The sequence below is a fragment of the Nicotiana tabacum genome, chromosome 10, assembly GCF_000715075.1.
Source record: "Nicotiana tabacum cultivar K326 chromosome 10, ASM71507v2, whole genome shotgun sequence".
Taxonomy (NCBI): Eukaryota; Viridiplantae; Streptophyta; class Magnoliopsida; order Solanales; family Solanaceae; genus Nicotiana; species Nicotiana tabacum.
In genome coordinates, this window is record NC_134089.1 from 45473254 (window position 1) to 45500276 (window position 27023).

The following is a 27023-nucleotide window of genomic DNA, read 5'->3' on the forward strand; positions in this document are numbered from 1 at the left end:
AGTGGGAGAGGATCACTATGGACTTCGTTGTTGGACTCCCACGGACTCAGAGGAAGTTCGACGTAGTGTGGGTTATTGTTGATAGGCTGACCAAGTCAGCACATTTTATTCCTGTGGCAGTTTCCTATTCTTCTGAGAGGTTAGCTGAGACCTATATCCAGGAGATTCTTCGTCTTCATGGTGTGCCCGAGTCTATCATTTCGGATCGAGGTACGCAGTTTACCTCCCATTTCTGGAGAGCAGTTCAACAAGAATTGGGCACACGGGTTGAGTTGAGCACAACATTTCATCCTCAGGCGGACGGGCAGTCCGAGTGGACCATTCAGATTTTGGAGGATATGCTCCGAGCTTGTGTCATTGACTTTGAAGGCTCATGGGATCAGTTTTTGCCTTTAGCAGAGTTTGCGTACAACAACAGCTATCCGTCGAGTATCTAGATGGCTCCTTATGAGGTTTTGTATGGTAGGTGGTGTCGGTCGGTAGTTGGATGGTTTGAGCCAGGGGAGGCTCGGTTGTTGGGTACGGATCTGGTTCAGGATGCCTTGGACAAGGTCAGGATTATTCAGGATGGGCTTCGCAGAGCTCAGTCCAGGCAAAAGGGTTATGCCGACCGCAAGGTTCATGATTTTGCATTCATGGTCGGTGAGCGAGTATTGCTTCGAGGGTCGCCTATGAAGGGCGTGATGAGATTTGCGAAGAAGGGCAAGCTTAGCCCTAGGTTCATTGGCCCGTTTGAGATTCTTGATCGAGTGAGAGAGGTGGCTTGTAGACTCGCGTTGCTGCAGAGCTTATCAGCTCTGCATCCAGTGTTTTATGTGTCCATGCTTAGAAATATCACAGCGATCCATCCCACGTGTTAGATTTCAGCACTGTCCAGTTGGACAAGGACTTGTCTTATGAGGAGGAGCTGGTAGCTATTCTAGACCAGCAGGTTCATCAGTTAAGATCGAAGAGTTTTCCTTCTGTTCATGTTCAGTGGAGAGGTCAACCCACTAAGGCATCGACCTGGGAGTCCGAGCTCGATATGCGGAGTCGTTATCCCCATCTTTTCCCCGACTCAGGTACTTCCTTCTTTTGTCCGTTCGAGGATGAACAATTGTTTTAGAGGCGGAGGATGTGATGACTTTAAAAGTAAATTCTGTGTTCCGAGGCCTTAAAACCTCTTTTTGTCTCACCTTGATTTGCGTGCACAGTCCGGGCGTGTAGCCGGAAAGCCAATATGTGAAATTCTGTGAAAATGATGAATTTTGACTTTAAAATGAATTAATTTGACTTCGGTCATCATTTTAGGTAAACTGACTCGGACCCATGATTTGACAGTCTCGGAGGGTCCGTAGGAAAATATGGGACTTGGGCGTATGCCCGAAATCAAATTCCGAGGTCCCAAGCCTGAGAAATGAATTTTTGAAAGAAATTGTGTTGCTGAATTAATTTTAAAGTAAAGAAAACAATTTATATTTGAAACCATTGGTATCGAGCCTGTATTTTGCTTCCGACGCCCGGTACAAGTCTTATATGTGATTTAGGATAAGTCTGTGAAATTTGGTAAGAAACGGACTTGAAACGACGTGAATTGGATCATATTTGAGAAAAATGGAATATTTGAAGTTCTTGAGAAATTTCATAATTTTGATGTTAAATTCATAGTTGTTGATGTTATTTTAGTGATTTGAATGCACGAGCGAGTCCGTATGATGTTTTTAGGTTGGTTTTCATGTTTGGTTTGGAGCCCCGAGGGCTCAGGTGAGTTTTGGATAGGCCACGGGGTAAATTTTTGGACTTAAGGAATTGCAGGCTTGAGCTGTTTTTGTGGAGGCCTGCAGGCTTCGCATTTGTGAAGCCTGGCTCGCAAATGCGATATTGCAAATGCGAGGGCTATGTCGCAATTGCGAAAGTAGCCCAGACCAGCCTATCTCGCAATTGCGAGAGTTTTAATCGCAAATGATATCTCCCAGCTTGTGGCCAACCATCGAAAATGCGACATGTTGGTCGTATTTCCCAGCTTGCAAATGCGATCCCATTTTTGCAAATGCGAACTTAGTAGAGGTTTGGATTCGCAATGGTCGCAATTGCGACATCTGCAACCTGCAATTTTATAACTTAGTTGAAAATCTCTCATTTTTCACACTCTTTCAAAACCAAAACACTCTTGGGCGATTTTTTCAAAAACAACTCTTCTTCCAAATCAATTGTAAGTCAATTTTAACTCGTTTCCTTCAATCATTAACATCTTTTCACATGATTTCAACTCAAATCAATGATTTTCATGGGGGAAATTGGGTATTTTGGGTAGAATCTAGGTTTATTAAAAATTGAGGATTTGGACCTCGATTTGAGGCCCGATTTCAAAACAAATTATATATTTGGGTTCGTGGGGGAATGGGTAATCGGGTTTTGGTTCGAACCTCGGGTTTTGACCATGTGGGCACGGAGGTGATTTTTGACTTTTTGGGTAAAACTTTAGAAAACTCATTTTCATGCATTAGAATTGATTCATTTAGCATTTATTGATGTAATTAAGTAACTTGTGGCTAGATACGAGCGAATTGGTGGTAGAATCAAGAGGTAAAGCGATAGTAGAGGCTTGAATTGTGTTCGTGGCATCGAGGTAAATGTTTGGTCTAACCTTAGCTTGAGGGATTAGGAATCATGTCTTATTTGCTACATGTTAATTGTGGAGTACGACATATAGGCATGGTGACGAGTATTTATACGTCGGGGTCAAGCATGCCCGTGAGTCTTGTATTGTAATTGTTATGACTCTGTTTTGGTTTATTGCGCTTCACATGTTATTATCATTATTGTTCCCTTGCCGTGATGTTATTATCATTATTGTTCCCTTGCCGGATGTTGTCTTGATATTATTGTTCCCTTGCCGGGATGTTGTTGAAATATAATTGTTCCCTTGCCAGGATTCTTTTGTGATTGTTGTTGATTTGTAAATGGGATCGAGTGGCATGCTGCCACAGAAATATATGAAATGGGAGTGGGTTACACTCCTGCAACAAGATATATTAAATGGGAGCGGGTTGCATGCCTGGAACGAGATATGTGAAATGGGAGCGGGTTGCACGCCTGCAACAAGATATGTGAAATGGGATCGGGTTGCACGCCTGCAACGAGATATGTGAAACGGGATCGGGTTGCATGCCTCCAACGACATACATGAAATGGGATCGGGTTGCACGCCTGCAATGAAATGTGAAATGAAAGTGAACTCTGCATTTGTTTTCCCTATCCGTGTTTGTAAATTGGATTTTGGTTTCTTTGAATTCCTCTTGATATTCTGTTGTTATCTGTTACTCCCCACAGCATGTTTCTCTCGCCCAATTTTAATTGTGATTATCTGTTTCTATTTCCACCGTATATGATTTAACTGCACAAGTTTACTTGGTAGTCTGGTCCTAGCCTCGTCACTACTTTGTCGAGGTTAGGCTGGGCACTTACCAGCACATGTGGTCGGTTGTGCTGATACTATACTCTGCACTCGTTTGTGCAGATCCCAGTGCTGTAGACTTCGGACCGCAGTAAGATTGTTGTTTCTTGTTCATCAGGCGACCCGAGGTAGTCCTGCAGGCGTCCGCAGTCCTTGGCGTTACCTCCTATCTTTTCTTTATCCTGTTTCCTTTACTTATTTTAGAAATAGTGTATCTTTTATTTCTTTAAAACCTTTATTTGTAGTACTCTTAGACTGTCTGTGAAGTTGTGACTCCAGATCTGGGTAGTCTTGTTTAAGTATTTGTATTGGCTATACTCAGTAATTTTATTATTTTTCTTCTGCTTGATATAAATTCCGCCGTCTTTAAGCTATTGCTCAAAATTTCTTGTAAAGGATTAAAATGGGAAAAAGGTAATTTGTTCAAATAGTTGGCTTGCCTAGCTCATACTAGTAGGCGCCATCACGACTCCCGAGGGTGAGAAATCTGGGTCGTGACAATATGATGTATTTTAGAAATTAAATTAGTAAGTATATTTATAATTACACAATGCTAATACTAGGTGACTAAATTCAAAACTAATAGTTAATTAATTTTTTTATAAAAGAAAATATAGGCCATGCCCAAAATTTGAAGAAAGAAATCCCAAAAACTTCACTCCAATTGTTAAACCATTAGCCTAGTTGTTTGAAAGGTTGAGGAGAGCCGGATTGACATACCTAATAGAATGGAGAGCTCCCGATCAAGTGTCCAAATATTTTGACGCAATTACGCGTTGTGCCTTATTATTCGGGTGTTCCTGGGCATGATACTGAGGATTTCTATAGACTGAAGAATGCAATCGAGCTGCTAATCAAGAGTAGGGCTATTTAATGTACCCCCGTCCTACCAAATATAAACTTATCCCATTGCCATACCATGTAATTCAAGGAGCCAACATGATTGCATTGGATAACTATTACTTGAAGGGGACCATCGTCTATATTGGGAATGCCGAAGCTACAAGAGTGCCACCTCGAGTGACTCCATTGATTATTGTGCCATTGAAACCTCTTGTGATTTTTCAGACATACTAATAACGGTCCATTACCACCATCAAAGATGAGGGGAATCAACAATACCAAATAGTTCCATGGGCTAACCAGTAAAAGGGAAAGGGAAAAATGATAGACACCACAACTACTCATGGGATGACAACATTAGGAAGGTGTTACGCTCCAGAAGAGGTGAACTAAAGGAACTCGAGTAGAGAATAGAACCAAAGAAGAAACATAACAGACGCTGAAGCGGTGGAGTTTTGGAGGAAGATACCGATTAAAGAATATTTTATAGAGGAAAAATTAAGAAAGACCCATGCTCACATATCAATCATGGATTTATGGATGAGCACCGACACTCATAATGATGATTTGGTGAAAGTACTAAGTGGAGTAAGTGCGCCGAGCAATATTACCAGCGAGCTGTTTGCGGCAACCATTGGGAAGATGGTCTAAGAAAACATGATTTCCTTTAGGAGGAATGAACTTCCCGTGGAGGGTATGGATCATAACAAAAATCTGCATATTACAATCAAGTGTGAGGATAATGTCGTCTCTCGGGTTCTTGCCAACAGAGGATCCAGAGTAAATATTTGCTCGTTCTCTACTCTGGAAGAATTGGGTATTCATATGAGGGAAATAAAAGAAAGCCATGTAAGAGTGAGGGCTTTCGATGGGTCTTATAAGAATGTTATTGCAGATATGTACTTAGCCTTACAGATTGGACCAATTGAGTTCCCAATATTGTTCCAAGTGATGGACATCTAGTTTTCATATAATCTGTTACTAGGAAGGCCCTGGATATATATATGGCAGAGGTAGTTCCTTCCACTCTCCATCAATGTATGAAATTCGAATGGGACTACCAAGAGATTGTGATACATGGAAAATGGAGCTAGTCAGCTTACTCGAAGCATGCGGTTCCTTTTATAAAAGGATTAGATGGGTCGCCTTTCATTCAGTCGAGGCCTTGCAAGCAATAAAAATGTAGAAGAGTGATTAGAACCACGGTATGTAGTCACCGTACAGGTCAAATATGGCAATGAGAGAGATGATGAAGTACGGATACAGACCAGGGACAGGCTAGAGCACAATCAGATGGGATAACAAAGATAATTGAACTGAAAGGGTAGAATAGTACAGCCGGCTTGGGGTATCAACCTACGACTAGAAAGACCCATGACGGTAACGCTGGGAAGAAGGCTTTTGAAGAGCCTGTTCCGGACATAGATTAGAGCTCACCACCAGAGGATGACATTGTTGATGGAATGGGCAGATTGTTCATGACCCTGATTGAGGATATTGCAGCGAAGCTGATTCCAAGACACTGATCATTCGGTATGCCAAACCAAGAGAGACCTTGCATAATTGGACCACCAATCCATCTCTGGTTCGCCTTGAGTCTTGGTAGCGTGAAATTGTGGTAATTTTGAAAAACACACAGTCAATTAAGGCCTGAACTGTTCCTGTACATTTATATTAAATTGCCTCTTTGAATGTTGAGACATTCCTTTTGATGAAATAAAAAGAATTATTTCTCCTGAAATCATTGCAGATTCATTTTTTTCGCTCTTATTTATACTTAGTTTTCCATTTCAATAATCGAATTGATATAAACCTGTGTTATGCGATTATGACATGTAACATTGAAAAAAATTATCCATACTACAAAGAGTACGATGAGATCATGATGCTTGAGAACCTCCTGCAAGACATCGAGCAGCTAAAGAGCCAGAAAAAGCCCAACTTTCGAGGAAATAAAAGCAATTAACTTGGGAAGTGAAGAAGATGTGAACGAAACTCAAATCAACATCCATTTGAAGACATAACAGATAGAAGAATTTTGTAGAAATCCTCCGACAATACATCAATGTATTCGCTTGGTCATATGAAGACATGCCCAGATCAAATACTGACATCGTCTCGCACTAATTGCCCACCGATCCTGCCAGACCACCAATCAAACATAAACCTAAAAAATTAAAGTCAGATTTGAGTCTAAGGTTAAAAGAAGAAGTCACCAAACGGATAGAAGTGAATATGGTGAGAATCACCAATTATCCTACATGGTTTGCAAGTATCATACCAGTACTGAAGAAAGGTGGGAAGATTAGGACATGTGTAGACAATCGGGACATTAACAAAGCTAGTTCAAATGAAAATTTTCTCTACCAAATATTCATATCATTATAGACAACTACGCAAAACATGAGTTGCAATCGTTCATAGATTAGTTCACCAGATACCACCAGATTCTAATGCATGAAAGAGACGCCGATAAAACAATGTTGACTGTGCCATGGGAATTTTATTGCTATAGGGCCATGCCACTTGATCTTAAGAATGCATGTGCTACTTACATGAGGGAAATGATGACCCTCTTTCATGACATTATCCACAAGGAAATTGAGGTACATGTGGATGACATCATCATTAAGTCTCTAAAGAGTAAGGATCATTTCAGTAACTTGAAGTTCTTTGAACAATTGTGGAGATATAGTTTGATGTTGAATCCTATGAGGTGTGCATTCGAAGTCTCCACAGGAAAACTATTAGGATTCATCATCAGCAAAAAAGGGATAGAGTTGGACTTCTCAAATATCAAGGCCATTCTAGACATGCCTCCTTCCAAAAGCAAGAAGGACATGATGAGTTTCCTTGGAAGATTGAACTACATTAGCAAGTTCATAGTCAGTCAATGGTAATATGTGAACCGATTTTCAAGTTATTGAAGAAAAATGATGCTACAAAGTGGATGAAAGAATGTCTTAAAGCTTTCGCCAGTATCAAGGAGTATTTGTCGAATCTACCAGTTTTAGTTACTCACAAAACTGGCAAGTCGCTGCTACTATACTTGTCTGTCTTGGATAATGCATTCAGATGCGTGTTTGGACAAGACGATGAGACTGGAAAGACGGAGCAAGCTATCTATTACTTAAGCAAGAAGTTTACACCATACGAAGCCAGATATACCTTGTTAGAGCGGACCTATTGCGCTATGACCTAGATCACTCAAAAGTTATGGCACTACATCAGCACATACCACACATATGATATCCCGACTCAACCCGTGCAAGTGCATCTTCCAGAAGATGTCTACAGAAAAGTTGGCCAAATGGCAGATTCGTCTCTGTTAATTCAATATTGTGTACGTGACATAGAAAGCTATCGAGGGACAAGAATTTGTCGATCACCTTGCAGAGAACCTGCTAGACAAGTACTACGAGCCACTCACCATGTACTTCCTAGATGAAGAAGTGTTGTTCGCAGGGGAGGATATTGCAGAGCCATACCAAGGGTGGAGAATATTTTTCGTTGGAGCGAAAAATTTCAAAGGTGTAGGGACTGAGGCAGTACTAACTTCTGAGTTGGGACACTATTATCAGGCTTTAGCTAAGATAAGGTTCTCTTCCACAAATAATATGGCGGAATATAAAGTATGTATTCTGGGAATTTGAATGGCAGTTGACATGAACATCAAGGAACTTTTGGTCATAGGAGATTCCGATTTGTGGATACACCAGTCTCAGTGCGAATGGACCACTAATAATGTCAAGATTCTTTCATACTTGCACTGTGTAAAAGAGTTATATAAGAAGTTCACTAACATCAAGTTCAAACATGTTCCCAGAATCCAAAATAAGTTTGTCGACGCTCTAGCAACCTTGTCATCTATGATCCAGCATCCAGATAAGAATTACATCGACCCTATCGAGATAGAGGTTCGAGATCATCATGTGTACTGTTTCCATGTAGATAAAGAGCTAGATGGTAAGCCTTGGTACTACGATATTGAAAGGTTCCTTAAAGTAAGAGAATACCCAGAGAATGCCACCAATGGTCAGAAGTTAGCACTAAGAAGACAAAAGAACCACTTTTCATTAACGGGGAAGTCCTATATAGAAAGACCCCAGATTTGGGTATGTTAAGTGTGTAGATGTTGCTAACGAACCAAGATTACTAGAAGAGATACAAGCAGGAATGTGTGGTCCTCACATGAACGATTTCACTTTAGACAAGAAGATTTTAAGAGTCTGATACTTTTGGCTAACCATGGAAAGTTATAGTATGTGCTACATGCAAAAATGTTACCAGTGCCAAATTCACGGGAATTTCATCCGGGTTCCACCTAATAAGCAGAACGTAATGGGTTTTCTTTGGCCGTTCACCGCTTAAGGCATGGATATGATTGGACCTATAGAACTAGACACATCAAACGTATATTGTTTCATCCTTATAGCCATCGACTACTTCACCAAATGGGTCGAAACTTCTCTATACAATGCTGTCACAAAGAAAATAGTGGCAGATTTTGTCTGTAGCAACATAGTATGCAGATTGGGATCCCAAAATCAATCATAACTAACATTGTAGCCAATCTCAACAGTGATATCATGAAGGAGATTTACCTGCAGTTCATAATCGTCCACCAGAATTCTACAGCCTACATGCCACCAATGACTGGAGCCATTGAAGCAGCCAACAAAAACATCAAGAGGATCTAACGAAAGATAGTGGAAAATCATAGGCAGTGGCACGCGAAGCTGTTCTTTGCCTTATTGAGTTACTGTACCACCATGAGAACTTCTATTGGGGCAATACCATACATATTGGTATATGACACAGAAGTTGTGATACTCGCAGAGGTCGAGATACCATCTTTGAGAGTCATTCAGGAAGCCAAACTAGATGACGCAGAATGGACACAGTGTGCCATGGTCAGTTGTATCAAAATAGGATGGCTAATGCATTCAATAGAAAGGTAAAACCTCGGCAGTTCACACCAGGGAAAATAGGGTTAAATAAGATATTTCCCCATCAAGTGGAGGCCGAGGGAAAATTCATACCGAACTTCCATAATCCTTATGAGGTCCATCTGAGTATTGTCAAGAGGAGCATTGGTCCTAGAAGAAATGGACAGCAGAGTTGGCACGAAGCTTATCAACTATGATGTAGTCAATAGATACTACATTTAAAGACAATATAATTAGGGTTTAGTTGTAACAAAACTATGCCTGACCTGACTTCCCACAGTGGGATATGTAGGCAACTCACGTAGGGTCCAGTCTCTCTCCCCCTTTTAGTAATAGAAAATCCAAATGTCATTTTGTCTGTATTCAGAACTATGCAATGACTTGATTTTATCTAGCGCGAATACCTAGGCAATCCACGTCGGATTAAGTCATCTATTATAATCAAACTACGTTTTGGATACGTAGGTAGTCCGAGTCATACTTGGCCACTTCATTTCAATTTCTTACTATTTTGCATCTACAATCCTTGAACTACATTTTGACTTGATTCCATTTGTATACATAGGCTACCTTAGTCAGGCTCAGTCATTCCATTATATTTCACTCATCATTTTATCATCCTCGAACTACATTCAGACTTGATTCTATTCGGATACGTAGACAACCTGAAAAAGGCTCATTCATAACCCTAGGAAAGCCTTTGTAATGCATTTGTTTAGATTAGGACGCGATTGTGATGGCAAGACGTTACGTCATTAGGGGAATCTAAAGTGATTATCGTCAACGAGACATAATCATCCAAAAATAATATTCGCGTCAAAGGAAATTTCTAAACATATCAGAATCCGGAACAACAACACTTGCCATAAGATAAATGATTTTCAAAATGTTTTTAAAAAATTATATGCTTCAACCTACCAAACTTAGTGGAATAATCCACTAGATCTGGGGCAAGGCCAGGCCTGCAATCAACACAAACAAACTCTCCCTCCCACTAAGAATTTTTCTTTGAGTGCAAGACCAACAAAAATCAAGGATACCAGAATGTACCGGGAACAATGACAGACTCGCTACTATCTCATGAGCCCCTACTTCTCCTTCTTATTCAATTTTTTCTCATCTAGTTAAGGACTAACTTCAAATTCTATGCAGGTATTTCGAAATAAAGTCTTCGATGCATTCGGAGCACCTTGTATATATCAAACTGTCCGCTCAACCAATTAGAGTGCCTTGTACATATCGAACCGCCAGTTAGCAAACTGTATGCTCAACCAATCGGAGAACCTTGTACATATCAAACTGCCGATTTTGACAATCAGAGCCTGTATATAGCAAACTGTTCGCTTTGCCAACTGGAGCCTTTTCACAGATTGCACCGTCACTCTGCCATATCGGAGATTACAAGTCGATAGTTGCAAACATCCTTACCAACCCTACTAGTCGAAGGATGGATCATCCAACTCCACCATACGCTCCGCCAATCGACGACTGCAAATTAGTTTGTTAGTCAAGAGTATGTCTTGGGTTTGCTCATTTATTTTTCTGCTTTATCTTGAATGTCTTGACGTTTATTTATGTATCTTGCAGGAATTTTTACGTTCAAAGTCATCTACTCCCATTGAGTAGAGATATTCCCATCATGCGGGCATTTTACATTTAAAGTCAACTACTCCCACTGTGTGGAAACTTAAATGCTTCGACAGCTATGGAACAGTACATAGACCGGCTAACAATCAAGTAAAATTCAAAGGCACATCCCCGACAACCCAAATAATGCTCCAGAGCGTGGAAATTTTAGATTCAAACATCTCGTAATCTTGAGATCCCAAAAAATGGCTAGCCTGTAGCCAAGAACCATCATTCTTGCATTATTTACATCATATCTTAATGTACCTTGCATTACGCTATATTGGTATGTGTGTATCTTCTTTTATAGGTTCAAACACTGCGACGCGGAACTTCGTTTAAGCAGCAAACCAAGTTACACCACTATGAGGAACGCCAAACTCATATGCGAGCCAAGGATCCAAATTCCAACTCAATCTGATTAGTAGAACTCCAAAATCGTCAAGTCTTTCAAGTCTCATAATCAAGATACATTCCGTGGAGTCACTTTGGGTTCCAAGATCTTCCCGCCTTGCAGTATCGTCATAACACGATACTGGATCAACTCCTACAAGCACCATCCTCTCCAAATAATCATTCCAGAACTACATAAGGCCTGATCCTTGTTAAGACCGAGGTATATAGTCGAGTCAAAGCCATAATTCAGCCCCTAATCTCGCAACTCATAATCATTTCCAAATCCATATACCATTATTGCAATATATTCCTAGAGTCAGGACAAAATTGGTCCTTAAACCGATTTCTTTGCCAGCAAACTCTTTCATCATCTCCGGGCAAAAAGGGGCAGCTATTGATGACCATTTTTTATCTTCCCTTTAAAAATTAAATTGTTCATGCTTAATAATTTGCAATAAATGTGGTAAACTATTTTCTAATCAATAATACCTATTTTGGTTAAAATATAAATAGTAACTAATAATGTTGAATTAATAATTTGATATTAAATATTTATGAATTATATTACTCCTACTATTTTGGAATTATTAAAATAAACTTTATATTTTAAATAAATAACTTTTAGAATTAATTTAATAAATTAAAATTTATATTTTAATAAATAAGCTTTACAATTAATTTAATAAATTAATCTTTAATTTATAATTCTATCACTCTTATTACTTTGGTTAATCCGAAATTAGTTTTAACAATTTAATAAATGAAGTGTTCTAATATATAAATAATTAGTTACAGTAATTATAATATATTTGATGATTACATTATATTACATTTAATTAGAGGTTAAAAACTAAAAAGGCTACATTGCAATAAATTAACTAAATCCAATGTGGCTTTAAATTAATATTCATTTATGCTAATTTAGCCCAAAATATAAGCCCAATATAGGTTGACCTGGTCGGCTGGTCCAGAACCAACCCTCCTTTGTCAAATTTGGCAATCCACGCCAATCCTTGAGAGCCAATCAAAGCACGCCGCGTCACCTGTCTTTCCCACTCGTAAACAAAAATACATCGATCTGGACCGTTGATCCAAATCATCAATAGTGCACATTAATACCCATTTTCCTTTTATTTTAAACCTTTTTCCAGATCCCATTTCAACCATTAGATCACACAGATCTAACGGCCCCCGTCTTTTCCCTAATAACCATTTTTTATCAAATCTCATCTTCTAAAAATTGGAGATGTTGATCAAGAGATCCAATAACTCAGATTCAATATTTCACTTTAAATCTAAGAGAACCCCAAACCTAATCTTTCTCCCACCACCCAGCCGCAATAATTTTGTTACACCCTATGTTTTTGTAACTGTCTGATCGGTCGTTCCGAGAGTTATGACCCTGTTTCCCCCATTTCTGCTTCATTTTGTGTGATTCAACTCTTTTATGTTGTGATTTAGTTAATTAGCTCAGGTTCGGAATGATTGTAGAGAGAAATGAGACACTTAGTCTCTTAAATTGGCCTTTTAGTTGGAAAAGTCAACCGGAAGTTGACTTGTGAGTGAACGACCCCGAAATTTGGATTTTATGATTCGGATAGCTTCGAGAGGTGATTTGGGACATAGGAGCGTGATCGGAATGTGTTTTGGATGTTCGGAGGAGATATAGGCTTGAATTGGCGAAATTGGAATTTTGACATTTTTCGGTTGATAGGTGAGATTTTGATATAGGGGTTGGAATGGAATTCCAGAAGTTGGAGTAGGTCCACGATGTCAACAGTGACGTGTGTGAAAAGTTTCAGGTCATCAGACGAAGTTTGATAGACTTTTTGATCAAAAGAAAAATTTGGAAGTTTGGAACCTTAGGATGGAATCCAATGTTATTTGGTTGACTCGATGTTGTTTGAGGTGTTTCGAAGATTGGTATAAGTTTGGATAGTGGTATATGACTTGTTCGTGCTTTTTGTTGAGGCTACGGGGGGCCTCAGGGTGATTTCGGATGGTTGACAGGAAGTTTGGAGTTGGGAATTTGCAGCTAAAGCAACTGAGTTTTCTGTCAAAACCGCACCTGCGGCTTGGGGACCACAAGTGCGGGCTCGCTGAAGCGCCCAGAGGGTCGCAGAAGCGGAATTAGGCATGGGGATCTGAAATCACAGATGCGGGTGTTCGAGCGCACCTGTGATAGCGCAGGTGTGGGATTTTAATCGCAGGTGCAGATTTTGAGCGCTTAAATAATTTGCGCAGGTGCGCACCTCGGACAGCAGGTGCGGGTCCGCAGGTGTGAGATTTGTATCGCAAAAGCGGTTTAGCTGGGGCAGAACATATATATTTGGCCCTTCGCGATTTGAGTGATTTTTTACCATATTTTATTCGGGAGAAAACTTTTGAGAGCAAATTGAAGAGGGAATTCAAGAGGGTTTCATGGAGGTAAGATTTTTGGACCCTAAACTTGTTTTTATGATGGTTTTTGATGGATTAAGCTTGAAATCTATGGAAATTAGTAGCAAAATTGGGGGTTTAGGCCTTGGAAATTTGGAGACCTTAATCTAGGGATTTGAGGGGTCATTCGTGGTCAGATGTTGGTATTCTTGATATGTATGAACTCGTGAGAGTGTAAGGGCTCTAGTTTTGTTAATTTTATCATAATCCAAGACGTGGGCCCGGGGGTCGGGTTTTGACCAATTTTGGGATTTTGATGTAATTTGAGTTATTTTTGAGTGGGCTTTGTTCCCTTAGTATTTTTGATGGTTATATTCTGATTTTGGTTAGATTCGGGGTATTTGGAGGCCGAATAGAGAGGAAAAGGCATCGCGGGCTAGAGTTTGGCTTGGCTTTAGGTAAGTAACGCTTCCAAACTTGGTTATGAGGGTTCAAAACCCCGAACTATGTGTTCTATGATTATTATTGAGGTGACACAATGCCAAGTGACGGGCGTGCGCCGTGAGAAATGCAACCCGGATCATTCCATGACACCGCTTAATGACTCTTTTATGTTGATTTTTGTGTTGTAATTATGTGATTAAGATGACGAACTGCAAAATCATGCTAATTATCATGTTAAGGCTTCACGCCAACACTGTTGAGACACGAGAGGTCGTTTCTTGTTGTCATGTAATTAGCTTCATTTATAATCTATACTCAGTCCTATTCATGCATATTATATCATTCCCCAGTCTCGATTATTGCTATTTGACATATCATATCATTGCTCGGGTTTGTATCATGACATCTTAGCCTATGTGTGTGAGATTGGAGATTTTGAGCGCTTAAATGATTTGCGCAGGTGCGCACCTCAGACCCGAAAGGTGCGCACCTCGGACCGCAGGTGCGAGATTTGTATCGCAGAAGCGGTTTAGCTAGGGCAAAACAAATATATTTGGCCCTTCGCGATTTTGAGTGGTTTTTCACCATATTTTATCCGGGAGAAAGCTTTGGAGAGCAAATTGAAGAGGGAATTTAAGAGGGTTTCGTGGAGGTAAGAATTTTGGACCCTAAACTTGTTTCTATGATGGTTTTTGACGGATTAAGCTTGAAATCGATGGAAATTAGTAGCAAAATTGGGGGTTTAGGCCTTGGAAATTTGGAGACCTTGATGTAGGGATTTGAGGGGTCATTCGTGGTCAGATTTTGGTAATCTTGATATGTATGAACTCGTGAGAGTGTAAGGGCTCTAGTTTTGTGAATTTTATCAGAATCCAAGACGTGGGCCCGGGGGTCGGGTTTTGACCAATTTTGGGATTTTGATGTAATTTGAGTTATTTTTGAGTGGGCTTTGTTCCCTTAGTTTTTTTGATGGTTATATTCTGATTTTGGTAAGATTCGGGGTATTTGGAGGCAGAATAGAGAGGAAAAGGCGTCGCGGGCTAGAGTTTGGCTTGGCTTTAGGTAAGTAACGCTTCCAAACTTGGTTATGTGGGTTCGAAACCCCAAACTATGTGTTCTATGAATACTATTGAGGTGAAGCAATGCCAAGTGACGGGCGTGTGGGCGTGCACCGTGAAAAATGCAGCCTGGATCATTCCATAGCAACGCTTAATGACTATTTTATGCTGATTTTTGTGTTGTAATTATGTGATTAAGATGATGAACTGCAAAATCATGCTAATTATCATGTTAAGGCTTCACGCCAACACTGTTGAGACCCGAGAGGTCTTTTCTTGTTGTCATGTCATTATCTTCATTTATAATCTATACTCAGTCCTGTTCATACATATTATATCATGCCTCAGTCTCGATTATTGCTATTTGACATATCATATAATTCCTCGGGTTTGTATCATGACATCTTAGCCCATGTGTGTGAGACTGGAGATTTTGAGCGCTTAAATGATTTGCACAGGTGTGCACCTCGGACCACAGGTGCGGGTCCGCAGGGGTGAGATTTGTATCGCGAAAGCGGTTTAACTGAGGAAGAACATATATATTTGGCCCTTCGCGATTTTGAGTGGTTTTTCACCATATTTTATTCGGGAGAAAGCTTTGGAGAGGAAATTGAAGAGGGAATTCAAGAGGGTTTCGTGGAGGTAAGATTTTTGGACCCTAAACTTGTTTCTATGATGGTTTTTGAAGATTAAGCTTGAAATCTATGGAAATTAGTAACAAAATTGGGGGTTTAGGCCTTGGAAATTTGCAGACCTTAATCTAGGGATTTGAGGGGTCATTCGTGGTCAGATTATGGTATTCTAGATATGTATGAACTCGTGAGAGTGTAAAGGCTCTAGTTTTGTGAATTTTATCAGAATCCGAGACGTGGGCCCGGGGGTCGGGTTTTTACCAATTTTGGGATATTGATGTAATTTGATTATTTTTGAGTGGGCTTTGTTACCTTAGAATTTTTAAAGGTTATATTCTGATTTTGGTTAGATTTGGGGCATTTGGAAGCCGAATAGAGAGGAAAAGGCATCGCGGGCTAGAGTTTGGTTTGGCTTGAGGTAAGTAACGCTTCCAAACTTGGTTATGAGGGTTCGAAACCTCGAACTATGTGTTCTATGATTATTATTGAGGTGACGCAATGCCAAGTGACGGGCGTGTGGGCGTGCACCGTAAGAAATGCAGCCTGGATCATTCCATGGCACCGCTTAATGACTCTTTTATGCTGATTTTTGTGTTGTAATTATGTGATTAAGATGATGAACTACAAATCATGCTAATTATCATGTTAAGGCTTCACGCCAACACTGTTGAGACCCGAGAGGTAGTTTCTTGTTGTCATGTCATTAGCTTCTTTTATAATCTATACTCAGTCCTGTTCATTCATATTATATCATGCCTCAGTCTCGATTATTGCTATTTGACATATCATATCATTCCTCGGGTTTGTATCATAACATCTTAGCCCATGTGTGTGAAATTGGAGATTTTGAGCGCTTAAATGATTTGCACAAGTGCGCACCTCAGACCGCAGGTGCGGGTCCGCAGGTGTGAGATTTGTATCGCAGAAGCGGTTTAGCTGGGGCAGAACATATATATTTGGCCCTTCGCGATTTTGAGTGGTTTTTCACCATATTTTATTCGGGAGAAAGCTTTAGATAGGAAATTGAAGAGGGAATTCAAGAGGGTTTCATGGAGGTAAGATTTTTGGATCCTAAACTTGTTTCTATGATGGTTTTTGACGGATTAAGCTTGAAATCTATGGAAATTAGTAGCAAAATTGGGGGTTTAGGCCTTGGAAATTTGCAGACCTTAATCTATGGATTTGAGGGGTCATTCGTGGTCAAATTTTGGTATTCTTGATATGTATGAACTTGTGAGAGTGTAAAGGCTCTAGTTTTGTGAATTTTATCAGAATCCGAGACGTGGGCCCGGGGGTCGGGTTTTTACCAATTTTGGGATTTTGATGTAATTTGATTATTTTTGAGTGGGCTTTGTTCCCTTAGCATTTTTTGATGGTTATATTCTGATTTTGGTTAGATTTGGGGAATTTGGAGGCCGAATAGAGAGGAAAAGGCGTCGCGGGTTAGAGTTTGGCTTGGCTTAAGGTAAGTAACGCTTCCTAACTTGGTTATGAGGGTTCGAAACCTCGAACTATGTGTTCTATGATTATTATTGAGGTGACGCAATGCCAAGTGACGGGCGTGTGGGCGTGCACCGTAAGAAATGCAGCCTGGATCATTCCATGGCACCGCTTAATGACTCTTTTATGCTGATTTTTGTGTTGTAATTATGTGATTAAGATGATGAACTGCAAATCATGCTAATTATCATGTTAAGGCTTCACGCCAAAACTGTTGAGACCCGAGAGGTCATTTCTTGTTGTCATGTCATTAGCTTCATTTATAATCTATACTCAGTCCTATTCATTCATATTATATCATGCCTCAGTCTCGATTATTACTATTTGACATATCATATCATTCCTCGGGTTTGTATCATGACATCTTAGCCCATGTGTGTGAAATTGGAGATTTTGAGCGCTTAAATGATTTGCACAAGTGCGCACCTCAGACCGCAGGTGCGGGTCCGCAGGTGTGAGATTTGTATCGCAGAAGCGGTTTAGCTGGGGCAGAACATATATATTTGGCCCTTCGCGATTTTGAGTGGTTTTTCACCATATTTTATCCGGGAGAAAGCTTTGGAGAGCAAATTGAAGAGGGGATTTAAGAGGGTTTCGTGGAGGTAAGATTTTTGGACCCTAAACTTGTTTCTATGATGGTTTTTGACGGATTAAGCTTGAAATCTATGGAAATTAGTAGCAAAATTGGGGGTTGAGGCCTTGGAAATTTGCATACCTTAATCTAGGAATTTGAGGGGTCATTCGTGGTCAGATTATGGTATTCTTGATATGTATGAACTCGTGAGAGTGTAAAGGCTCTAGTTTTGTTAATTTTATCAGAATCCGAGACGCGGGCCCGGGGGTCGGGTTTTTACCAATTTTGGGATTTTGATGTAATTTGATTATTTTTGAGTGTGCTTTGTTCCCTTAGCATTTTTTGATGGTTATATTCTGATTTTGGTTAGATTTGGGGCATTTGGAGGCCGAATAGAGAGGAAAAAGCATCGCGGGCTAGAGTTTGGTTTGGCTTGAGGTAAGTAACGCTTCCAAACTTGGTTATGAGGGTTCTAAACCTCGAACTATGTATTCTATGATTATTATTGAGGTGACGCAATGCCAAGTGACGGGCGTGTGGGCGTGCACCGTAAGAAATGCAGCCTGGATCATTCCATGGCACCGCTTAATGATTCTTTTATGCTGATTTTTGTGTTGTAATTATGTGATTAAGATGATGAACTGCAAATCATGCTAATTATCATGTTAAGGCTTCACGCCAACACTGTTGAGACCCGAGAGGTCGTTTCTTGTTGTCATGTCATTAGCTTCATTTATAATCTATACTTAGTCCTGTTCATTCATATTATATCATGCCTCAGTCTCGATTATTGCTATTTGACATATCATATCATTCCTCGGGTTTGTATCATGACATCTTAGCCCATGTGTGTGAGATTGGAGATTTTGAGCGCTTAAATGATTTGCACAAGTGCACCCCTCAGACCGCAGGTGCGGGTCCGCAGGTATGAGATTTGTATCGCAGAAGCGGTTTAGCTGGGGCAGAACATATATATTTGCCCCTCCGCGATTTTGAGTGGTTTTTCACCATATTTTATTCGGGAGAAAGCTTTAGATAGGAAATTGAAGAGGGGATTCAAAAGGGTTTCGTGGAGGTAAGATTTTTGGACCCTAAACTTGTTTCTATGATGGTTTTTGACGGATTAAGCTTGAAATCTATGGAAATTAGTAGCAAAATTAGGGGTTTAGGCCTTGGAAATTTGCAGACCTTAATCTATGGATTTGAGGGGTCATTCGTGGTCAGATTTTGGTATTCTTGATATGTATGAACCCGTGAGAGTGTAAGTGCTCTAGTTTTGTGAATTTTAACATAATCCAAGACGTGGGCCCGGGGGTCGGGTTTTGACCAATTTTGGGATTTTGATTATTTTTGAGTGGGCTTTGTTCCCTTAGCATTTTTTGATGGTTATATTCTGATTTTGGTTAGATTTGGGGAATTTGGAGGCCGAATAGAGAGGAAAAGGCATCGCAGGCTAGAGTTTGGCTTGGCTTAAGGTAAGTAACGCTTCCTAACTTGGTTATGAGGGTTCGAAACCTCGAACTATGTGTTTTATGATTATTATTGAGGTGACACAATGCCATGTGACGGGTGTGTGGGCGTGCACCGTAAGAAATGCAGCTTGGATCATTCCATGGCACCGCTTAATGACTCTTTTATGCTGATTTTTGTGTTGTAATTATGTGATTAAGATGATGAACTGCAAATCATGCTAATTATCATGTTAAGGCTTCACACCAACACTGTTGAGACCCGAGAGGTCGTTTCTTGTTGTCATGTCATTAGCTTCATTTATAATCTATACTTAGTCCTGTTCATTCATATTATATCATGCCTCAGTCTCGATTATTGCTATTTGACATATCATATCATTCCTCGGGTTTGTATCATGACATCTTAGCCCATGTGTGTGAGATTGGAGATTTTGAGCGCTTAAATGATTTGCACAAGTGCGCACCTCAGACCGCAGGTACGGGTCCGCAGGTGTGAGATTTGTATCGCAGAAGCGGTTTAGCTGGGGCAGAACATATATATTTGGCCCTTCGCGATTTTGAGTGGTTTTTCACCATATTTTATTCGGGAGAAAGCTTTAGAGAGGAAATTGAAGAGGGAATCATAGAGGTAAGATTTTTGAACCTTAAACTTGTTTCTATGATGGTTTTTGACGGATTAAGCTTGAAATCTATAGAAATTAGTAGCAAAATTGGGGGTTTAGGCCTTGGAAATTTGCAGACCTTAATCTAGGGATTTGAGGGGTCATTCGTGGTCAGATTTTGGTATTCTTGATATGTATGAACTCGTGAGAGTGTAAAGGCTCTAGTTTTGTGAATTTTATCAGAATCCGAGACGTAGGTCCGGGGGTCAGGTTTTTACCAATTTTGGGATTTTGATGTAATTTGATTATTTTTGAGTGGGCTTTGTTCCCTTAGCATTTTTTTGATGGTTATATTCTGATTTTGGTTAGATTTGGGGCATTTGGAAGCCGAATAGAGAGGAAAAGGCATCGCGGGCTAGAGTTTGGCTTAGCTTAAGGTAAGTAATGCTTCCTAACTTGGTTATGAGGGTTTGAAACCTCGAACTATGTGTTCTATGATTATTATTGAGATGGTGCAATTCCATGTGACGGGCGTGTGGGCATGCACCGTAAGAAATGCAGCCTGGATCATTCCATGGCACCGCTTAATGATTCTTTTATGCTGATTTTTGTGTTGTAATTATGTGATTAAGATGATGAACTGCAAATCATGCTAATTATCATGTTAAGGCTTCACGCCAACACTGTTGAGACCCGAGAGGTCGTTTCTTGTTGTCATGTCATTAGCTTCATTTATAATCTATACTTAGTCCTGTTCATTCATATTATATCATGCCTCAGTCTCGATTATTGCTATTTGACATATCATATCATTCCTCGGGTTTGTATCATGACATCTTAGCCCATGTGTGTGAGATTGGAGATTTTGAGCGCTTAAATGATTTGCACAAGTGCACCCCTCAGACCGCAGGTGCGGGTCTGCAGGTGTGAGATTTGTATCGCAGAAGCGGTTTAGCTGGGGCAGAACATATATATTTGGCCCTTCGCGATTTTGAGTGGTTTTTCACCATATTTTATTGACTGAGTGAGGCCGAGAGCCTAATATTGATTGACAGTATGGGATCGGGCTGTACGCCGCAGCGAGATAATGATCATAGCTTCGCTGGCATTGATATAGCGCTTGGGCTAATGAGAGAAGCCCATCCGGAGTCTTTACACCCCTAGTGAGCGCAGTAGATGATATTGAGGGATAAATCTTCCCTGGACATGGATCTTGTCCGAAGTATTGGTATGGAGATGGATCTTCTCCATGAGGCTGGATTAGTCTGTTCCTCGGTACCGAAAACCCATCATAGTCTGTGATGTATATATATATTCCGGGATGGATCTTTCCTGGGCCTTGTGAGCCATATACGGTACCGAGTGGTTGTGAGGTTATCATTATTATTACCAGGAGATAGATCTTCTCCATAGGCTGGATTGGCCTTCCTTGGGCTCAGAGAAGCCCTTCCGGAGTCTTTGCACCTCTAGTGAGCGCAATAGTTGATGATATTGAGGGATGGATCTTCCCTGGACATGGATCTTGTCCGAAGTATTGGTATGGAGATGGATCTTCTCCATGAGGCTGGATTAGTTTGTTCCTCGGTACCGGAGACTAATAGTCTGTGATGTGTATAGAATTTTTCACAGAGTTTCATATTCAAACTTTCCGGCTACACGCTCGGACTGCACACACAAATCGAGGCAACTCTAATGAGGTTTTCAAAGCCTCGGAGACACAGAAATCAACTGAAAGCAAGTGATGACCCTTTGGGTCGTCACATATACAGTACTGAGTGGACGAGCATCGAGTTATTGGGCACATGAGGTACTTGGCATAGTGCATTTCATATAGTATGTGCATTGGCATGTAGATTTAGCGAAGTTATACTCCTTTATCATGTTCATACTTGCTCTATTTCCCTGTTATGAGCTGTTTAATTAACTGAAAGCATGTCTACATTTCTGTACGATATTCCTGTTTATCCTATGAAGAGGTTGAGTTCATCACTACCTATCAGTCTATAGTTTGGGCTTGTTACTTACTGAGTTGGTATACTCACGTTACCCCCTATAACTCGTGTACAGATTTAGATACTTTGGATGTAGTGGAAGATATTTGGTTGAGGCTTTTGACTTAGAAGATTATTGAGGTACCTGCACGGTGTTCGCAGGGCTTGGCTCTCCTTCTCATTTCCAGTTGTACTTTTCTGTTGGTTCTTAGACACTTTGATAGATTATGTATTTACTTTAGACTCTCATGATCTCAGTGACACTGTGGTTTTGGGACGAATGTATTGTAATATAAATCTTTCTCTTATGTATTTAACGATCTGTTTTAAAAATGATGAAAGTTTTCCGCAAATGATTTTTAATATTTACACTGTGGTATTCGATTGCGTTGGTTTGAGGCTGGCCTAGTTCCATGATAGGCGCCATCACGACGGGTTGGGTTTTGGCTCGTGACAGTTTTCATAAGTAAAAGTACGTCGTAAGTTAGTTGATGCATGGTTGAAAATTAGATCATCTTTGAAAGCACATAAAGTAAGTTCATCATGTTACCTAGGAGGTTACGAATATTTTATATCATGAACTAAAGCACCATAGGATTGGAAGTTTTAGAAGCTAAACGAATCGAAAAAATAAGGTTCATCGAAATGACAAGTTGGGAATGTTATAACCCGTAATATTGGGGTGATTAAAATGATAAAGAGGCAATATTATGAGATATTTTAGTCGTATTATAGTCATGTGTAAATTTTTTAAGTCAAACGAGTTAGGAAACAAATGTTGACAAAAGTTATCGCAAGTTACGTTTATAAATTTAATTTAAAATTTAGGTCTAATGTTATTTATATTTTCTCTAAATGTAATTGGGATTATGGTGTGACCAACCAACAAACTGAATATCTATAGGTTTAGTTTCCAACTCATTAAATCTTCCAACAATACGACATTGAGTGGAGACATATTCGTGGTTTTGCGCGGCTGCGCAAGCAACTCCCTTTGGTACCCACTAGATTGGTTGAGGATTATCTTGATATATAAAGTCGTAGCATTCCTCTCTAAGGCTCATTTAGACCTTCATGTCACAAGTTAGCCACTATGAGCCAACAATACGTTCATAATTTTATTTTGTCGATCTTTTGACACTATTGTGCATAACTGGATCTCCTTTGGTTTGATGTTATCATCTTGGCCGGTTATCCATTTCCGTATATATTGTGGTGCTTATTGTTGTTTTTGGGAATCATCTAGTTTTAGGGAAAACTCTGTGGAATTTTGTAAATTTGAAGAGTAGAAAAATCTTGAGTTCCTTGGTTCTAAATTGATTATAGAGCGATCCTAATGAGTTAATTAAACTTATTATCTCATGTAAATATTTAGTTTCTCCCTAAAATGGGGATAGGATACTCCGTCCAACTTATGGACGATGAGCGACATATTACATTTGTGATTTCGTTTATGGGTTCCTTCATGGTCTCTTGAGTCCATATGATGTTGCCACATGTGTTATGCCTCATACATGCTTACATTGATTATGCTGGGGGGATATAGCCCATAACGTCAGTGAGGCCTATTAATTATATGCTAGGGGAGATAGCCCATAACCCCAACCGGGCCTATTAATTATATATTTATCTACTAGGGGGATATAGCCTATAACGCCATCCAGGCATGTTATACGAGTATATAGCTACAATATTCATTGCATAACTATACACGAGGCTAGTTTAGTTCTATAATTACCTTATTTGGTGGATATAACCCATAACACCATACATGTATCAATTCAGATAGTTGTTCAGTTTCAGCACAGTTTCAACTTAAAATTCAGTTCAGTTCCAGACCAGTTGCTAGTTCAGAATCTTGTTTAGCATTCACCTTTTATTCAGATTTCCATATTAATTCATACTTTATTATGCTTTACATATGATTGCTACCCTACATACTTTGTACATATCTTACTCACGTCCCTTCCAGGGTAATGCGTTTCATGCCGCGCAGGTACAAATAGATCAGTGTTTGAGCTACATCAGTAGGCAATCCACAAGTTTTTGGAGTCGCTCCGCTTACTCCTAGAGTTACTTATCTTTTGGTGTGTGTACAATTAGCTAGTTTAGGTATGACGGGGCCCTGTTCCGTCCAATACTTTTTCAGTTCAGCACTCCCAAAGGCATGTATATATGCACCTGTGCAATTAGTATGTTTTTATATATTGTCTTGTGTTAGCCTTGCCATCATTCCAAATTGTACACTTCTTATTAGTTATGCTTATGCTTGTTCGGTTTATCCGTTTATATTCATGATTGATAGATTGCCAACAAGTTTAGTGATGATCAGCACTTAGCATCAGTTATCCGTCGCGACTCTAGGCTGGGTCGTGACACATTTTCCTTTCCTTTTTCTTTTCTCTCAACCCATCCGCCCCTATTAGTGAAGAACCTTGCACAAATTTGTGCAAGGTCACAAATCCAACCCTTAAATCATCCCATTTGCCCCTGTAACAACGCGAATCCTGCCTAAGTATTCCAATTCCATTGCTACAATTTGAATCTCGAATCTGAAACCCTAGACCTAAATTATGCAACTTGAAATCCATCAGTATTTCTTTTGTTCCTTCAAATCAAGGGTATGCGTGACTGTTATCTACAAGATTATCATCATTATTTTTTGTCCAAAGGTCAAACGTAATGACCTCTGGACATTAATGTTTATCCGATAGGTCTTCGCATTTAACGGCCATCTCCTTGTTCCCAAGTAAAGGTCTTCATTGTTATCCCCTCTTTCCTTTCTAATTTCACATACTTACTATCGTGATCTACTCTTCATTCTCCACTATCTATTTGAATCGATTGAAACCCTAAGTGGCTTGAATTCCAATATAGATAGGGCACTCAATGACTTCATCTAACAGAGATCAATACACATCAATATACCTAATACTACTACTGAAAAATTTAAAGTTCAAGTATTTTCCGTCAAAATTTGTGTTCCGGTATTTCCTTTATAACTTTTCTTTATTCTTTTCACTCTATGTTCGAGTTCGATCTACTGTGAGTCGATCATAACAAGTTTGGACACCCTATACGGTTGTTAGCACCGCTTGGTTTGCTGCTCCGCTAAAGGTCAGTGTACGCTGACCTCTTCTCATTAGTTCTTCATAAATTAGTTATGTGACTCTATGTTTATGTCATTTATACTGCAGATCGTCTGTTAAGTATTCTAGAGTGGATTTTTTTACTAAGTATTAATTTTTTATGCTATTCTATTTATTTTGGGGTTGATCATGCTCCCTGATAGTTATATTTCTTTGTGTTGTTATTTACATGTAATGATCATTCGAATCTTATCTCTCATAGCTTAGCTAGTAAAAAATAATTATATATGTTCTTGCCATTAACAGATCCTGCTAAGTCTCTGCATTTAGTCAAAATTGAAACCTTGTGCTGGTTTTATGTGCGACTTTCCCTTGTGAGTTCATAAATAGTTATATGAACATTATCATCTTAGATAAGCCAATCAAATAATGTTTATTAATCATGTCTAAAGTCTTATTATGTCTAGTAGCATGATCAACATGTTTATAGAAATTCTTTGATATGTCTTAGTTGAATGAGTGAATCTTATTACAACTTTATATCTTACATGTTGGTTCTATTCAATCTAGTTGATAGTCTTATTATGTGTTCTTAGTGACTTCTATAAGTTTTCCTTCGTGGCTTTAGATCATGTGATGAACCTGAATCTGCTAACCTATTATGTTTTGATTTGCCATATCCCTTTGGTGCCTGATGATTCTAAACTCTGTAGGAATGACTATTTAAAATCTTTACTCTTGATTGACTCTTATTGATTGCTGTTCTTATGATCACACTCATCATGCCACTTCTGTTAGTCCAATGTTATTTTTGAACCTTTCCTATATCCTTAATTTGAGAAAATTGTATGCCTCATTTACTAGTTACTATGTTGCCTTCCCAAGCCTATACCTGTAGTCAAATCCACCCACACTATCATATAGCAGTCAAATGAATGACCCCCGTCAAGGAACTTGCTTCTGTTTCTCATGCTAAGATTTGATCATGTTGTCATGTTATCATAGTAGAATAAGATTAATAACTGGCATGTGAAGGTTGAGTAAGACTCTTTTAGTATGACTTGTCACTAAACTCAATTACCTATTTAAATGGACTAACTACAACCTGCCTCTCATGCTTTAATCAACTGAGGATAAAACTCTCTACTTGTTGCTCCATGTCTACCTGATATCACTATGTATAGAGGGATTCGATCATGAAATGGAGTGTTAATAGTTGTAACAACATGAAAACCTGTTAACTACCCATTGTACCATTAGATATCATGTCACTAGAAAAATTTACCCCTTTAGGATATATTAGTGCCTTTGTTATCTATCATCACCTCTAAGAAATTTTGGACAAGTCAAGGAAAGTTTCAACCATGTGTATGCTAGTCATAGACCAATCCAAATTATCTATTGGTCCCTTCTAAGTGTCAAGGACCCATTCAAAGGACCTAAAAATGATAAATCTTCAGTAGAGATAGTGGAACTAGTGCATATGTCTTCTTGTATCCTCTATCACTTCTTGGATCACTTGATTAAATCTCTCTAAAACCTGTGCTAACTAGAAGTAGTACTTATCTGTTGACAATGTTCAATTGACTTACTAGGTCTTAATAATGATCCATTTAAGTGTTCCGACATATGTTAAAGATCAACCTTAAGGTCGTTAGTTTTACTAGACTCCATCAGTCCCTTTGCCATGATATACCCTTATGTTAGTATCCTAGTAAGTGATCTAGGGCTAGTATTGATGTTGACTCTGAGTTGTTCATGTCTTGGTATTTGATAATAATGCATTATCTTCAGTAGATGTTTGTATCAGTGTATTGGGCTTCTGTGCATCTGAGTTTACGGGAGGCTTATAATGAACCTTTTGTTATTTCTGACAATGCATTATATTGCCAAACTTTACTTTTGCTTAAACCTTTGAGGAAGAGTAAGAATAAATGGCTAAAGGGTATTTAGGTATGAACCTGGATTGTGGCTAAATTATACATTCCTGGCATAAGCATTGCTCGGATTCCTTGATACCCTTGTGAAATAT

At 39.4% G+C, this 27023-nt stretch overlaps 1 protein-coding gene across 1 annotated transcript; it reads left to right on the forward strand.

Annotated features, from left to right (window-relative positions):
• Positions 1-7932: 7932 nt before the first annotated feature.
• LOC142165105 (uncharacterized) lies at positions 7933-10854 on the forward strand. The gene is made up of 2 exons (XM_075223733.1): positions 7933-8394; positions 10816-10854. The coding sequence occupies exons 1-2, from the start codon at positions 7933-7935 to the stop codon at positions 10852-10854; spliced, it is 501 nt and encodes a 166-aa protein (XP_075079834.1).
• Positions 10855-27023: the final 16169 nt, after the last annotated feature.